This window comes from Lepisosteus platostomus, chromosome 11 (assembly GCF_059453375.1).
Source record: "Lepisosteus platostomus isolate fLepPlt1 chromosome 11, fLepPlt1.hap1, whole genome shotgun sequence".
Taxonomy (NCBI): Eukaryota; Metazoa; Chordata; class Actinopteri; order Semionotiformes; family Lepisosteidae; genus Lepisosteus; species Lepisosteus platostomus.
Window position 1 is genome coordinate 27,792,401 of NC_142621.1, and position 17,123 is coordinate 27,809,523.

Sequence of the window (17,123 nt, forward strand, 5' to 3'; positions counted from 1 at the left end):
CATACAAGGTGGTAGTGATACAGGACATTTTCAGAATGTAATGAGTTTGTACCATTTGTAGATAAGATAAGATTTTATTGTCCCCTGAGGGAATTTTTTTTATGGAAACCCAGCACTCCTGTACATTTAAATAGAAAGCAAACAAAAAAAAGAAGAAAAGAAAAACATTGCACATTATTCTATTGCACATGTACAGTACAACACATAACAACATGTAACATTTATAACACAGCACAAAACATTACAATCATTACAATATTGTAACATTACAACCAGGTCATCTTTATGATGTATCATTACAGAATACTACGTACTGTTCTTTTAATACCCAACACCACTACATAGTCAATGTTATGTATGCTACTCTGTTCTAACACGTACAGTGTTCACAGTGCCTGAACAAATGTGGAGCAGGTGAACAAAATCTACTGTATTTGTTTAGATACATTATAGCTGCATTCACCATCTGAAAAAAGCCCACTTACCTGGCTTTCTTAAGCATATTCAACAAAATATAATTTGAATTCTACTAATAGTTTAATTTTAATTTAACATTTTAATTTAAAATACAGCTTTTAAAAACTAAACTATAATGATGATTCATATTGTAAATAATCATTCTACATCCATTTACTGTACATACAGTGGTGTGAAAAAGTGTTTGCACCTTCCTGATTTCTTTTTTTTTGCATGTTTGTCACACTGAAATGTTTCAGATCATCAAACAAATTGAAATATTAGACAAAGATAACACAAGTAAACACAAAATGCAGTTTTTAAATGATGGTTTTTTATTATTAAGGGAAAAAAAAATCCAAACCCACATGGCCCTGTGTGAAAAAGTGATTGCCCCCTAAATCTAATAACTGGTTGAGCCACCCTTAGCAGCAACAACTGCAATCATGCGTTTGCGATAACTGGCAATGAGTCTTTTACAGCGCTGTGGAGGAATTTTGGCCCACTCATCTTTGCAGAATTGTTGTAATTCAGCCACATTGGAGGATTTTCAAGCCTTAACGGCTTTTTTAAGGTCATGCCACAACATCTCAATCGGATTCAGGTCAGGACTTTGACTAGGCCAATCCAAAGTCTTCATTTTGTTTTTCTTAAGCCATTCAGAGGTGGACTTGCTGGTGTGTTTTGGATCATTGTCCTGCTGTAGAACCCAAGTGCGCTTCAGCTTGAGGTCACGAACAGATGGCCGGACATTCTCCTTCAGGATTTTTTGGTAGACAGCAGAATTCATGGTTCCATTTACCACAGCAAGTCTTCCGGGACCTGAAGCAGCAAAACAGCCCCAGACAATCACACTACCACCACCATATTTTACTGTTGGTATGATGTTCCTTTTCTGTGTTACTTTTACGCCAGATGTAATGGGACACACACCTTCCAAAAAGTTCAACTTTTGTCTCGTCAGTCCACAGAGTATTTTCCCAAAAGTCTTGGGGATCATCAAGATGTTTTCTGGCAAAACTGAGACGAGCCTTTATGTTCTTTTTGCCCAGCAGTGGTTTTCATCTTGGAACTCTGCCATGCAGGCCATTTTTGCCCAGTCTCTTTCTTATGGTGGAGTCATGAACACTGACCTTAACTGAGGCAAGTGAAGCCTACAGTTCTTTAGATGTTGTGGGTTTTTTTCTGACCTCTTGGATGAGTCGTCACTGCGCTCTTGGGGTAATTTTGGTCGGCCGGCCACTCCTGGGAAGGTTCACCACTGTTCCATGTTTTCGCCATTGGTGGATAATGGCTCTCACTGTGGTTCGCTCGAGTCCCAAAGCTTTAGAAATGGCTTTATAACCTTTTCCAGACTGATAAATCTCAATTACTCTGTTTCTCATTTGTTCCTGAATTTCTTTGGATCGCAGCATGATGTCTAGCTTTTGAGGATCTTTTGGTCTACTTCACTTTGTCAGGCAGGTCCTATTTAAGTGATTTCTTGATTGAGAACAGGTGTGGCAGTAATCAGGCCTGGGTGTGGCTAGATAAATTGAACTCAGCTTTCCAAAGATGTGATAAACCACATTTGATTTTTTTTTCCCTTAATAATAATAACCTTCATTTAAAAACTGCAATTTGTGTTTACTTGTGTTATCTTTGTCTAATATCTCAATTTGTTTGATGATCTGAAACATTTCAGTGTGACAAACATGCAAAAAAATAAGAAATCAGGAAGGGGGCAAACACTTTTTCACACCACTGTATACGGTAAGATATCAAAGTTTATTCCAAGTCTTCGCATAACGAAAACTTTAAATGAAAGTAAGGAAAACAAAATGTAAGGGGATATATCATTAAAGTTTTATGCTGTGATGATAAAGTAATCAAGATCATAATCTTTTATAAAAAAGAAAGCAGGCTAGAGCCACATATATTACTTTCAAATCAGACTTTAAAGTTCTTTCAAACTTCTGAGATTTGAAATACAAAATTGTTAATATCCTGAAGTGAAGATTATCTTGATCAAAAAACTATTCTCTAGTGTTCTATCTTTTAATCTTCGGCATTCCTAAATTTGATTAATTGCTAGGATTAATATTAGTTTTTAAATAATACAGCATTGTTTTTTTATGTCGGATTACTCATGTTTACAGATTCATCTTCTTTGAATGTGTGCTGTACTTATTATTAGTAAGACTTTGCTAAGAGCTGCTCAAAATACTGAAAGCAGGATATACAGTACACTGTACAAACTGGGCAGCATGGTGGTGCAGTGGTTAGCATTGCCACCTCACAGCACTTGTGCCCTGGTTTCCTCCCACAGTCCAAAGACATACTGTTAGATAAATTGCGTTCTGGGAAAATTGGCTCTAGTGTGAGCGTGTGCATCTGTGTCTGTCTGTGCGCTGCGATGGACTGGCATCCCACCCAGGGTGTATGCAGCCTTGTACCCTTTGCCTGCCTGGATAGGCTCCGGCAACCCCACAACCCTACAGTATATTGAATAAAGTGATTAAAAAATAGATGGACAGATGGATAGACAGAAAATCTGAGAATTCAATACACTTCAATTAAAAAAGACTACAAGTTTATTTTATATTTTAAGCCTGTGAATCTTTTGGTGATGGACAACTAAAACTATGATGATATAAAGCAGTCTGTAGGGTGAAACCATAACAGAAATGCAAAGCAATACAAGACCCTCATCCTAATTGCTCTGCAAAGCAACACTGATCAACTGTCACTCTACTCCAAAGCTTCTCCTGAACTGCCCATTTGACCTTGTTCCAGAAAACCACTACTTTTTCATTACTGCTCCATTTATTTTGCCAATAACTGCTAAACAAAAACCGTTTGCAAAAGCAATTGTCAAAATATTAACTTGGTCTAATTATAGTTTTCAACTGGAAGACTAAAAAGGTAACAGAGCAGTTATTCAAATAAATAATTTTACTTCTGTATTGGTTGATAATCAGCCATTAAAAGCCACAGTGAAAGCCACAATAAGCTACTGTATCTCAGGTTCTCTCAATGAATATAACAATATTGGGCTTTCTTACAGTAGAGTCCTACTGTAGGAACAGGTTTTGTACAGTATATCTTTTCAATTGATATCTGGTTTAACATTCTCTTAATGTTCCACTCATATGCATACATGTACAGTACATGTACTGTATGATGTCCATTATAATAAAGAAGGATTAGAGGTCTTAGAATTCTATATGAATTATATTTGCAGTGTTTTAAAACAGCACTGAAGACTTCGAAATAGTATATCTAGCGATTATTTTTTCTTTCTTAAGCAACACAAACGCAAAGCTACGAATATAATGAAAGTACTGTAAGATGAACACAGTATCTACGCTATTGTGACAGGCCTGGCTGACAAAGAATTCTATCAGACTTTGAATTTCATATAAACCGTTCTCAAATGGATAACTTCTCCAACATGCTACGGTACATCCAAGACGAAACAAAATAAACACAGCATTCAGATACGAGGGAAAAAAAAACAAGTCTGCCCAAAAAGTGATGAATGACTTGTCTGTCATATCACCCAGCATCTCTCTAAACATTAAAGTGAAGGAGGTATGTGAATAGCAAAGGACTTTATAAATGCTGCTTAAAAACCTGCATTTTAGCATGACTCATTTGTTCAGTGAGCTGGTATGGTGCACCCCAGCGTTCTTTTTTATGATCATGATGCCACTCACTGCATTGCCTAAAGACGAGACGACGTGATGAAAATCAAGTTGCATTGTCACTATTTTATTCTAAACATAGGCACGAATTCCCAGCCCAACGGGCACAGGGACGTACTTCAGTTTCTCAACCTACGACTCACCGCTCTCGAAGCAGGCGTCAAAGATGAGGTGGCCTTTCCTGGGTAGGCCCGTGTGTCCGAGCGGGGTGACCAGCAGCTTATTCACGTTTCCCACCAGAGAGTCCTCACCTCCAGTTTCACTACCTGAGAACGAAACGGGCACTTTTTACAGTCCAACTCCTAAAATACACAATACAACCAATGGCCAGACAATAACCCAGGTTACTTTTTCACAGGTCGGGAACTGATATCTTGCTCCCTTACTTACTGTAGGTACAGTATATGCATGTTCTGTCTTTATTAGTTTCTACCTATTTCCTAAGTGTAACATCGTATTTTGGATACACTATGAAAAACCACAGACATCTTCCGATTTCACAAGCCCTTGACCTTGCGTTCTTCCTACTGGAAATTTGCTACATTCTGCAAAATAAACTACTGAATGCCAAAGTAGTGTTTCACATTCAATTTTATTTTAAAATCAGTTTCAGAAGAAAATTGGGTCTTAGATTCACCTTCAAAATATACATTTTTGTCAATTCATTCGATTAGGTTTCTTGTTTAAATTGAATCACTGATAATAATCCAGGGTTCTCCAGGAAGCTGCTGTGTTCATGAATACTAAACCATCATTAACTGGGTCAGAAGTCTCATCTCAACATTTTTCTTTCAATTCTTAATCATGCAAAACGAGTCTTTATCAGCATTAGACATGATCAAATTCTTCTCATATAGTAAATATTCAAGTTTCTGAAAGAGATACTTTATCTAAGACAGCTTCAGTACATACTGTTGTATTCCCATCACAGTTTGTTCATGCGGTTTCAGAATAATTCATGTTATTTTAGCGCTAGTCTTTCTCTTTTCAGAAAGATGTCAGTTAAGCAGTATTTTACAACTGTATAAAGATTACAATTCGAGTGAAATTTGGTCTCCCTTTTCTCAGGGTGATCATGCACTTTTAATAAGAGAAAAGGACCAGTGAATTAAACATGTCCTAAATACTATTACTTTAAGCATTCTAGACTGATTCCAAAGTGATCGGCATCAATTAGAAAACAAGACTTCAGGAGAAAAAGAACAGATCTCTTGCTCTCCAACCCAGGTATGCATATTCTGTATTTTATTTAATGTTCACATTCCATTTAACACAAATAGCAAGCTGAAAAGCAAAAGACATGCCCAGAGAGCTGAAAGCATGATCATGGTACCACAAGGCCAACAGCTCAAGTCCCAGTTGTACTGAATGGACAGTTGTGACTGAGTAGGCATCACTTGTGGCCAGACTGAAAAAGACCAAGATGTGTCTCATTCACTTTGGCTCACTATTCTGCCAATGCGTCCACTAATTAGGTCCACTGGGTAAAAACAGGACTTTTCCTGGTAAAAACCAGAAGATGTCCATTGATCCCTAGTCCTCTAGGCCTCAGGAAGTAGCAGGTTTATTGTATTTAGGAAACTGGAAAGTCCCCTGTAACACAATTTTCTTATAATAAGTACACTGTAGATGAATAAATCATTGATTTCAATGACTAATTCTAACTATGAAGTACTATCAGTGAACCTTTGTAATTGTGACTTTCATCCAAATCACACACTCATCCAAATGCCCATACTCTGTGCTGTTCATCTAGAAAACAAAACACTACTCCAAAACAAAAAAAAACAGCAAATTTCTGACCTGGTTCCTATATTCTCAGGTATCACAATTTCCTCTCTTCAAGAGCCTGGCAGCTGTCTCTTTGCAGAGTTGAAAACAACAGCACTTCACCTCTCTCACGCAGCTAAGGAGGGTCCCTGATCACAATCACAAGACCTACTTGCCACTAAGACCGTGGCAGGTGTCTCAGTGTGTTAAGCAAGAGAGCCTCTCTTCTTAAAACTGGCAGGTCATTGAGGAACTCTTCAACTGCACTCATTGTTAAGGCCCAGAAAGAATTCCCTTGGTCCCAGTTGCTTTGTAGGAAAACTGTACTTAACAACAGTCACTGGAGGTCTTTCATATAAAAGTAGCACTTAAGACATGTAGTGCAAGATTCGTAATGTAGTGGAAAGGATGTTCTGTGCTTCCCATCCCTGGCAGGCAAATGTCAACCAAGGAAATATCCCATTTTCCATTTAAACAAGCCCTTCAGAAAAAAGCTAATAACCCTTTCATTCCTCCAATGTACTGTGTTTCTAAAAACAAATTTAGAAATTTGGGGACAAAGATTTCAACCATTTCAATGTGTTTTCTGAAATAAGAGGCAATTCTTTATTCACAGCTACTGTACTTTTAGTCACTTTATACAACAAGCTCGACAAATAAGCACCGAATGAGGAAAGCAATGGTCATTTAATTTTAGGGTTTCAAATACATTAATTCCAATCGTTGAAACCTTTAGCATTAAAAATCCCTTTGACTCAATTCTCTATAAACAATTATAAACATACTGTATATATTGTATGTATCTGTATATCTGGAAAGTTTAAGATAATTAATTTTCCTTTAAATCATGATGATTTTGCTCTTCATTCAACTTCATTCTTAATATTATTTCTATCAGAAAAGATCATGGCCACATTAACACACAGTAATCTTAATGAGTATATATGGAAGCATGTAAACAAATTGAAAGAGTACTGTTAATGACTTTTCGCATGTAGTCAAATATTTAACCTTAATAAAAGGCTCTGTGTCTAAAACACCAGGCATTTTTTATTTTAAAGACATGCCTAGAGGAAAAACTACTGTTAAATCAGGCTCACATTTGCACAAGTAATTTTCATTGTTGCAAAAACACAAATGCTTAGAAGTACTGTACCATTTCCTGATTACAAACGCATAAGAGAAGATGTGGCTGCACTGACAGATTAATTTCACAGTCTCCAGACTCAATGCTCAGTTCGCAAAGGTTCAAATGCTGATTTATGAATTTCAGGATTTGTCTTTTTCTTAACAGGGTCTTATTAAATCCTTGCTGATACTCCTCCAACTATTGTTGCTCTTTCAATTGTCATATTTTATGATTACATTACCCAAGAAAAATGAATGCAAGAAGGCTACTTGGTGTTTACCCTGTACATATCATTTGACATACAGTACTCAATGGAGTATGGCAACTTTTGTGTTTGGATATGGATTGAATCTGTACATAGGGTGAGGTTAGGGCGAGAAGCTGTGTCAGTGTGTGACCTGCAAATGAACAGGTAAGGGTTAATTCCAAGCTGAAAGTAAAAAGAAAGAAAAAAAGCTCAGGTAGGAAGAATACACCTGAAGTGACTCCACTGCCAAAATAATCTTTCTCCTTTTTTGCTTTTCAGCATGGAATTTACCTTTCTTTATTTCTTAAATACACATAAGCAGATATCTAGTCCAATACAACAGTAGGAATATTCTTAATGGCAGAACAAAACTGTTTTAACAAATATGAACAAATCAATTTTACAGTATATTGTTATTAGAAATATTCACATTGCATGTTGTTAAACACATCTATACAGTAGGTCAGAATAACTGGGGTTACTGATATACGCATACATTATTGCTCAGGCTAAAAACATACTTGAGGTTTCTGATTCCTTATTCATTATCTACCATTTCTACTCCTGGTAAAGGCTACAGCATCCCCCTGTACTTTTTTGTATGTCGTGCTTCTCCATCTGGTTTTATGCTTTCTGGAGCTACATGTTTTTGAAGTCATTCATTTCTACTATTGACAGGTGGTGGTAAGACTGTACTTTTATCTTCTGGAACATTTCAATAAATTACATTGTGCAAAGTATTGATACAAGAGACCTGTCACAAGCCGAAAAGCCCACTCATTTAATTTGACTGATATTCTCATGTTTACCGTAAACAAAACGACATCTAGCGAGTCCCATTAATTTGAAGAAGCTGTAAAAATGAATGAATGTTCCAATATGAGGAAAATATTCAAATCTGAAATGCTGTAAATACAAGTGCGATGCAGCTAGGCAGCTATATCATAGTAAAATAATGCTACAGTATAAAACCTACAAAAAATAAAAATAATATTAATAAGTATTATTGCCCACACTATGAAGAAAACATCTCCTTACTGTACATAATGATAGTAAAGAATGACATTTTTCTTCCACAGATAAGAAATCCTATGTATACTGCAAAAGTACAAGTTGTTTTAATGATAGTTAAATAACAACCAATTACTAACGCAAAACATGTATTTTGCCGTCAAACAACAAACACAATATTCAAACAAAAGAAAAGTTGTTACTCAAAACAGTACAGTACAGTATCTGTAACAAAAATAAACTGAGTTATAGTTTTACTACCACACACCCAAATGGGCCAAAACGATACTTGGGGGAAAAAATAGCATAGTCGGAAATTGGGCTTACCAAAACCTTGAAATTCTAAAATGTGTGCATTAAAAATAAGCATTTGATTAATTAAAAAAACACGAAACATCGCATCGGCATTCTGATATTTTAACTACACTATTTGGGTGTTTCATCCAGACCTCAAAGCAATTGCAGTCGAAAGAACGCGAGTAATCCACTACTCCCGAGTTTAGTTACATCTGACTGCTGACTTCATGTACTGTATGTCAAGAAAAGGGAACCAGGAAAAAGCTGACTGTTTAATTCAAGCAAATTTCATCACAACCCTAGGGCACTTTTTGACCTTGAAAACTGGCACTGCGTGTGTCACAGATAGGAATGAAAACTACTGTATCATCAGTCCAGAATACCTTACACGGGTGCCAGTGGGTGTTTGGTGGGGGGTGACAGAGAGCACAGTATAAAACGACTCTGAATTAAATTAGGACCGTCACCTGCAAAACATACTGCCATAAAACACGGGGACCAACGCACCTAATGCCAAATTCATATATACATACATAGGTACTTCACATGCATATTTAGCTACCTTATTTAATTGATATGTTCGTTTTTAATGTGTATCTTCTACGGGTTAGTGATTGTTTTGGAAGGGAATACACTGTAATGGTTGTTCACAAGACCACACTGTCACATTGTGGTTGCATTAGCGTTTTCCTCGGATTCATGCACTTAACCCGCACCAAAGCGTCCGGGTGTCATTTTTATGCTTCCGTGCGCCTTTACTGTCCTCGCAAAGCCGCAGTTAAGTTAAAATTTCATTGAATCTACACACCAGTATCGCGGTCCCTGACGGTATCCTCCATCTTCCTTTCCATCTTGCAAACAGACACGCGACGCTGCCTGCGCGTTGCCACAGTAACGCTGCGTGACCAGGAGGGGGAGAGGGAGCGCAGCGCCCAGACGCCTCTATGCATAGAAACCGTGCGGCAAGGTGCGCGTAGGTGGAGCTTTGAAACGCAACCTGCATGTGGTGTCCGCCGACCCTTTTGAAATAGCACAGTCCAGATGTTGTAGGTGTATAGAGGAATATACTACTTTACCGAATGTAATCGTATTAATTGTATTATTAATGATCTTTTTATTAACGACATACGTGTGAAAAACCAAAGCAACGGCTGGATTTTATTAGTCCAGTCGGAAACGTAACACTAACAGATCGAAAGCATTGGGTGAAAATTAGTATCGGTTTGTATTTTATAAGGAGAAGCAAAATAAACCTAGTCGATTGTAATTACTATACGGTTAGTAAAATACAATGTAGGAGCAGTAGTTTTCCCGGATCAAATCCTGTTTTGTGCGAAATAATAAAAGGTACTCGTAGTTGTTAACATTGATTTGGCTTTTTGAGGGAGATTTCTGGAAACTGGTTTTCTTTTTCCGAAAGTGAACGACAGTGGTTGCCATCACCCAGGAGACTGAAATAAAATAAAACTGATTTTCATAAGCCAACGTTTTCCTTTTTTCAGTCAAGCACAATTTATGAAAACAAGTAAGAGAGCATATTTTAAATAACTAGTGTCTTTTAAAAAAGTGACCCAAAAAAAAGTCCGACAGGTTTGCTAAAAGAAAAGTGGTGCTACCAGTCAGGGAGAGCTACAACTACAAGTGTTCCGTCTACTACTACTAAGGTTTGCACATCATCAGTGGAGCGTGGGGAGCAGACATCAAGCAGTTAGGTCAGGACCTGTGCCACGCAGTCCTTGGTATTGACATGTGCCTGAGCAGTTTACCTTCGAGGGATCGATACCACGTGGACTGCTGGGACTTTAAGAAAAATAAAAGAATATTTCGAAAAGCAGATGGCAGAACACATTTCCACTGGGAGACAATACAGCAAACCTTGTTTTTCAGTAATAATCATGTTATTTATACAACTGTTTACAAGAACATATTGGTAAGCATCAGTTAGATTTTGGTGTTCGTGGAATTTATTGTAAAGACTGTGAGACTGGTCTAAATTGTCTTGGAATACAATAAAGAGCTGAGTTGCACATACTGTGCATCACTCTACAATATTCTATCAGTAATCTGAAATTTGTAAGTTTGGTGAAACTGCTAACCAAGTCACAAAATTGAATTTAGCAGATTATTAGGTAAATCCGGTGTCCAGTTTAGTGAGGGCTCAGGTGGAGTCCCAAGTAACAAGTACCGTATACTGCCTGTAGCAAGCAGTGGCAGTTGACACGACTACAGAGATAAATTCTGAATAGCTTCTTAGAAAGGATGTGTTGAAACACCTGAGGCTAGTCTTAGAAAAGACATACAATTATTTTAGGTCTGCATAGACTCAATATTCTTCATTCAAATTATTCAGCCATCTAAAACAGAAATCTGAAACATAACAGTAATTTCGTCTGGATGTGATGAAGGCATGTATTATTTTCTCAATATCCTGCAGAGTGAGAAAGTGTCTTAGTTTAGCTGTGTTCCCTCATTATTTTTGTCTTCCATATTAACGTTGTTGATTTTTAACATGGTATACTGATATTTTATCATTATTTCGTTTTGGCACTCGTAGTCTGGATTTTTTTTTTCCTGCAGTAGTTTAAATCTCAGTAATGTCTACAGTGAGCCAAGAGGTTCATTACAGTTTATGACAGAAATGTGAAAGATCGTTCCTATCAGCTTCCTCGCTGAGAAAGTGCGAAGTGCCAGATTCTGCTGTTGGCAACAGACCGACTCAAAGATCTTGGCTCGGTGAAGTTCAAGACTGTGAGGGCCTGAGGGTCTGACCTTTTAAACAGAGCTTGATCCATCTGGCACTGGAACAGAGATTCTGTTCCCTCAAATAAATTCAGCAAAGGTTTGTTATTGTTTTTTTTCTCTTTCACAGACTGTTGAGTAAGGTGTAGTGTCTGCACTGAAGTGACTCCACTGACAAAACAATGTTGCTCCTTTTTTTGCTTTTCAGCATAGAATGTACCTTTCTTTATTTCTTATATACACATAAGCTTATATCTAGTCCAATACAACAGTAGGAATACTCTTAATGGCAGAGCAAAACTGTTTTACCAAATATTAGCAAATCACTTTTACAGTGTATTGTTATTAGAAATATGAACATTACCTGTTGTTAAACACATCTATACAGTAGATCAGAATAACTGGGGTTACTGATATACACATACTGTACATTATTGCTCAAGCTAAAAACATACTTGAGGTTTCTGATTCCTTATTCATTATATACCATTTGTACTGCTGGTAAAGGCTACATCATCTCCCTGTACTTTTTTGTATGTTGTGCTTCTCCCTCTGGTTTTATGCTTTCTGGAGCTACACTTCAGAAGGATGCCTTTAACTGCTTTATCTGTGTTGGACACTGCCCTGGAAATCAGTTTGTTTCTTCAGGGAAGAAAGTATAATTATGTTTGCTTATATTTACATGTCACATGTACCTCTTTATTGTTAAAATCAGACAATTGTAAAACTTATTCAGAAAACCATGAAGTCTACCCTCAACTGGCAGCCTAGACTTATATGATTTGTGGATGGGTTAAAAGAAGGTGACTAGCTTTGTCATCCGTTCTTCTGCAAATCTAAGGTGAATACAAGTACAGTGCAAGCGTTGATGTACAATACTGACTCCAAGTGTAAATTAAGTTTAAATCTAACCAGTGTCTCTAACATTAAAATCAACCAGATGTGGCTGCATTACCTGACGTTATGCTGGTTAGCTCTAAGTAATCTGTATTTTAAAATGATAACATACATATACCATTCTACTTTCCAATGAAGACTTTGTCAAAACCACTATTTTCAGTACTCTGCTGGTATTTTGTTTTTCCAAAAAGATACCAATAGACTCTAAAGGGAGCTTATGAGCTCAATATGTTATCAATGCTAGAGTCTACAGTAGATGCTAGACTGGACAAGCAATCTTAAGCTTTAAGACTAAATATGGGAGCTTTAAGTCTGCTATATAGTGGCATTATTGTCCTATCATTTCTTAATTTTTACAATTTCAGACCGAACGTGATCACCATGGTTGTATGTTTTTTGATTTAGGTTTCATTCTAAGCATCAAGAAAAAGACTTTTCAATGGTAATTAGCTGAAGTGATTTAGGTCCCTCTGACAATTATAACCAGCTTCTAAAGTTTACCTGGACTATCATATCATACAGGTTGTAGTGATCTCAAGTCAGGTTCAAGGACAATGAACAATTCTAATAGACCTTTTATTTCACTTAAATGAAAAATAAAGAAGTCTTATTGCAAGACTCCTTGCAATTGCTAGAAAGGAGATTATAGTACTGCAATAACAGAGGTTTAATGTCAGAGCTCCTTTCCTCCAATTCAGGTCTGAGGCCAGTTCATTCTTTGCAGCAGTGCTTAACACAACAAATGAAGGCAGTTTAAATAGATAATCATACTGAATTCTCTCCAGAATATACTGCAAGTCAGATGTAAAACAGCAGGGATACTCAGATGGAATATACTGTAAACCTCTTTCTTCAGAAAGGTGAATGTTACAATAGATGTGTCTCAATTATCTGCAAGCTAATTAAGTGAATTCCAGGACAATCCAAACATATGTCAGAGGGCCCATCCAAGCACATCCCCATTCACTTGCGATTAGGGATGCACCTGATTATCTAAATGAAATGAATAGCCATATGACATAGAAACAAAAGCAGCTGCATATACATTTTCTTGATGATAATTTTCAGGTTATAAGGTTCAGGATCCAGGAGCAGATGACTGAAAACAGGAGGGGGCCCTCTTTAATAAGACGGAATTGGCACATATTTTTGAACAGATTTCATAGTATGGTGCTTGAACAGCCAGTACGGCGTGATTATTTGCTAAATGATGAGGTATTGTAATGTAGATGGGCAATGCTTCCTTAAAATTGAAAATTGAATAGCTGTCCTTGCCGGTATGTCATTCCTAACCTTGACGAATTAACTGCTGCTCAGGGGGTAAAGCACTGTTTGAACCAAGTGACATCAATAAGATTAGATGAGCTTTTTCTTCTTTGCAGTTCAGTGTTTTTCTTTTTCCAGTTTTTTTTTTAGTTTCAGTACTGCATTTTATTTGCCATAATGCAATGTCTTACTATTTTTCTTTCATAGATCCCTGCTATACTAAATGTAAGAACAATATATAGTTTTCTTCTGGCATGTCCATGTACAGTACGTACATGATAGAAATATTAGTCTTATGCATTAGCATCCTTGTCTAGCCTTGCTTGATACACATGAAGCCAAATTCCAATATACTGCAGTGTGCTCCATTCCACGCTCGGTGTTTTGTTGCAAACGTGTTATCTGTGCATCAAGGTTTCTTGTTTAAGACCAGCTCATTATTCAATTACTCACTTATTGCCTGTCCTATTGGTTGTGTTGTGTGTACGTTTGTGTTGCAGTGAATACAAAGATGTGCAGTGAAGAAGAAAAACAAAGAACAATGCAGTATCAGAAGCTATGCTAACTAAACTGCTGGCTTACAATTCACTTGCTTGAATAGCAAGTAGTCTGACAAGAGTTCAATGAAAGGTGCTTGTGATTAGGCCTTCTGTAATGGAGTGGGTGGTGTAAACCAGTGCATTGCAGGTAATAACAGTTTACATATTCATGGTGACTAATGGATAATTGAAGGAAATAATACACAGATAGCTTTTGGTGAACTCACTAGTTCATAAATAAACGCCCAAGAGATTTTCAGCTGATCTGACCTGTATAAATTTAACACCTATGTAATATACTGTACCATTTGCCTAACGTTCTACTTTTTCTTTGTCTTTTTCTTTAGACTGTTTTTTTTTCGTGTAATTTTGAGGGACATTCACCTATGAGCTACAGTAGTGCTGTCAATCAAACTACAAGAGCATCTCCCTAAAAACATGCTCTTATTTCTTGACCTCAGAACTAAGAAAATAAAGTTATAGATAGGGAAAAAAGTCCCATGTGCTGCTCGCCGTTGCTCACATTGGCAATGTTTGTGCTTCAGGTGGCATGGTGGTGCAATGGTTAGCATTGCTGCCTCACAGCACTGTGTCTCTGGTTCAATTCCCAGGCTTGTATCTGTGTGGAGTTTGTATGTTCTCCCTATATTCACATGGGTTTCCTCATGGACTTCCAATTTCCTCCCACACTCATACTAGTGGGTTAATTAGCTTCTGGGAAAACCGCCGCTGGGCATTGTGTCTGTGTGTGCCCTGAGGTGGAATAGAATCCTGCCTTGCTCCCATTGCTTGCCTGGATAGGCACCAGCTCCTCATCCATCCAGGTACTGACCAGGCTCACACCTGCTAACCTTCAGTGGGTTACCAGCTATGAGTTGCAGAGTGATATGGCTGCTGCCCTGTGAACCCAAAGCAAAACTATATACATAACAGACAAAATCTGGATCAGGTCACATAATGGACCCAACAGTATTTAAAGAATCAAATCACAAAGAACCACATAACAGCAACAATGTGGGCACTAGAAGATATGAGACTCTATTGTGGGTTAGTATTTTTAATATTGTCTCTTTTAGATAAAAAATACATTAAACACTTGAAAGCCGGGTTCTTCAGACCATTCCCCCACCTGAAACTTTGTTTTCAAATGTTTCCTTATGAAATCCACTAATTACGGAACACTCGGTTACATTGAGTCTTGACATGTTCTTTACAGAACATGATTCTTCTACAAATAAATATATTAATGACTTGGAAAACAATATAGTCCTTTCCCTGATCCTCAGATTTTAATTGTTCCCCATGAGAATGTTTTTTTTTTCTGTACAGGCTTAGCCCACACTAAATTCCCTGTTGTGCACCACCTGAATGTGAAACAACAAGAATGGTCTAACCAGTTTTCTCATTACACAGAGACTCTTAATGGATTTTTTTTTTTACTTAATTGATTTTTCGTTTGTTTGTCTTTTATCATTCCTTGGAATAGTTCACAAAATAGATAGCACATGAGCTATAGCCCTCCCTTTATGGTTTCCTAAAAATTCAAGCATGAGACTTGATGCTAACCTACCAAATGCAACACCCCCCCCCCCCCCAAACAAAATGATCATATCCTGACCAATCTTGTTTCTCAAGACAGAGCTACTACCATTACAGCTACAAATTTAATAACAAAACTATGATTTTTCAAAGGCATTTTTCCTCATGGAACACCGAAAATGAAGTATTGACAGCACTGAAGAGTAGTGGTTAAGGCTCTGAATGTCTATAGGAAGGTTCTGGGTTCGAATCCCTAGTGGAATACTGCTGTTTCACCCCCTTGAGCAAGGTACGTTACTCAAAACGCTCAGCAAAATGCCCTGCTGTTTAAATATGTACAAATGTGAGTCACTTTGGATAAAAGCATCACCTAAATTAATAATTAAAGTGCCTGTGGTGTTTCAGGAGACCATACATACACGGGGTTGCTTGTAAAGGAGTGAGCCTGATAAAACAAGCCACACGCAAGATGACAGCTGCTGTCTTATGGATTATACTCGCTCTAAAACACCAGCCACTACGTGCTGGTTAACTTTGTTCCCTATTTATTGAATTTTCTTTCAAGCTGGTCATCACAGATCTCCAGATTCCACAAATAAAACTGTGCCATTTGTTTTTTACATCAGCACTTGTGAGGACTCTTAACACAGCTTCATTGGCTCACTTTTGATCCAGTTTTCTCCATCATCAAAAGCTTGATGATAACGTGTTGCTTATTTGTTGCTGTCTTCAGCAATGGTAATGGTTTACCTCTAAAAGGCAGAGGACAAGTAAGAAACAGTGCAGACTAGATTTTTGTGATGTGAATCACTCATAAGTGATTATACTCAACATGGACTCTAAGCACCTATAACAGCCATAGATTCTAGTGTTTAATTCCACAGTGTGACTGTACAGGACTATTAGCCGTCTGAACATAAGTGGCCTCCAGTGTTAGTATACATTAAGCTTCTTGAACCACCACTGTTAGTACAAACATGAGACATTTTTTATTTCATTTTTATATACAGGGCCAAAAAGGCAAAGAATACAATCTTTAATTTGAAAAAAAAAACTACAAGGAAACCCTTTTTAGTGGGGACATGTTGGGACTTCCCAAAATGATCATAACAGGGAGCAGAAATTGCTGTCAGTTCATCCAAGTGAGTAACAGGTGACAAGGGACTAGTAGGAAGCCATTGTGAGTCACCATGGCTACCGGATTTAGGTAGCCTGTAGAGCTAAATGCAGTCCAGCAAAGTAGCAGACTGACTGACCAGCACCAAAACCACACAACCACCTCAGAGTCCAGACGTCTAAGGGACAGATGCAAATTTCTGTTAAGTAATGCTTCAATGAACCAAGTTGGATGTTAATGGTTCAATGAGGAACAGGTCAAGTGCTGGCAGGGAAAGTAGTTTTCCTTAACCTTTTACCTCTTAATGTTTTGAGCTCATACCTGGCTGAAACACAAATGTTAGGGTTGATTTTTATGTTGTTTTTGGAGTAAAAAAAAAGAGGCTAAGAGATTTGTGCGCACAATTATTGACTCCATTTAGTCCAGG

General features: G+C 37.5%; 1 protein-coding gene across 3 annotated transcripts in view; it reads right to left on the reverse strand.

Moving 5' to 3' along the window:
- The window catches only part of bend5 (BEN domain containing 5), a 513,667-nt gene extending 504,142 nt beyond the window's left edge, over nucleotides 1-9,525 (reverse strand). For 2 of the 3 annotated variants that reach the window (XM_088598977.1, XM_088598976.1), the window contains exons 1-2: nucleotides 9,405-9,525; nucleotides 4,286-4,408 (exon numbers count right to left, since the gene is read on the reverse strand). In XM_088598977.1, coding sequence (XP_088455103.1) covers nucleotides 4,286-4,408; nucleotides 9,405-9,447 — 166 coding nt within the window. In that variant the 5' untranslated portion in view covers nucleotides 9,448-9,525. The remainder of the gene's footprint in view (nucleotides 1-4,285; nucleotides 4,409-9,404) is intronic. The other variant, XM_088598975.1, reaches the window with a different exon arrangement.
- Between the last annotated feature and the right edge of the window lie 7,598 nt (nucleotides 9,526-17,123).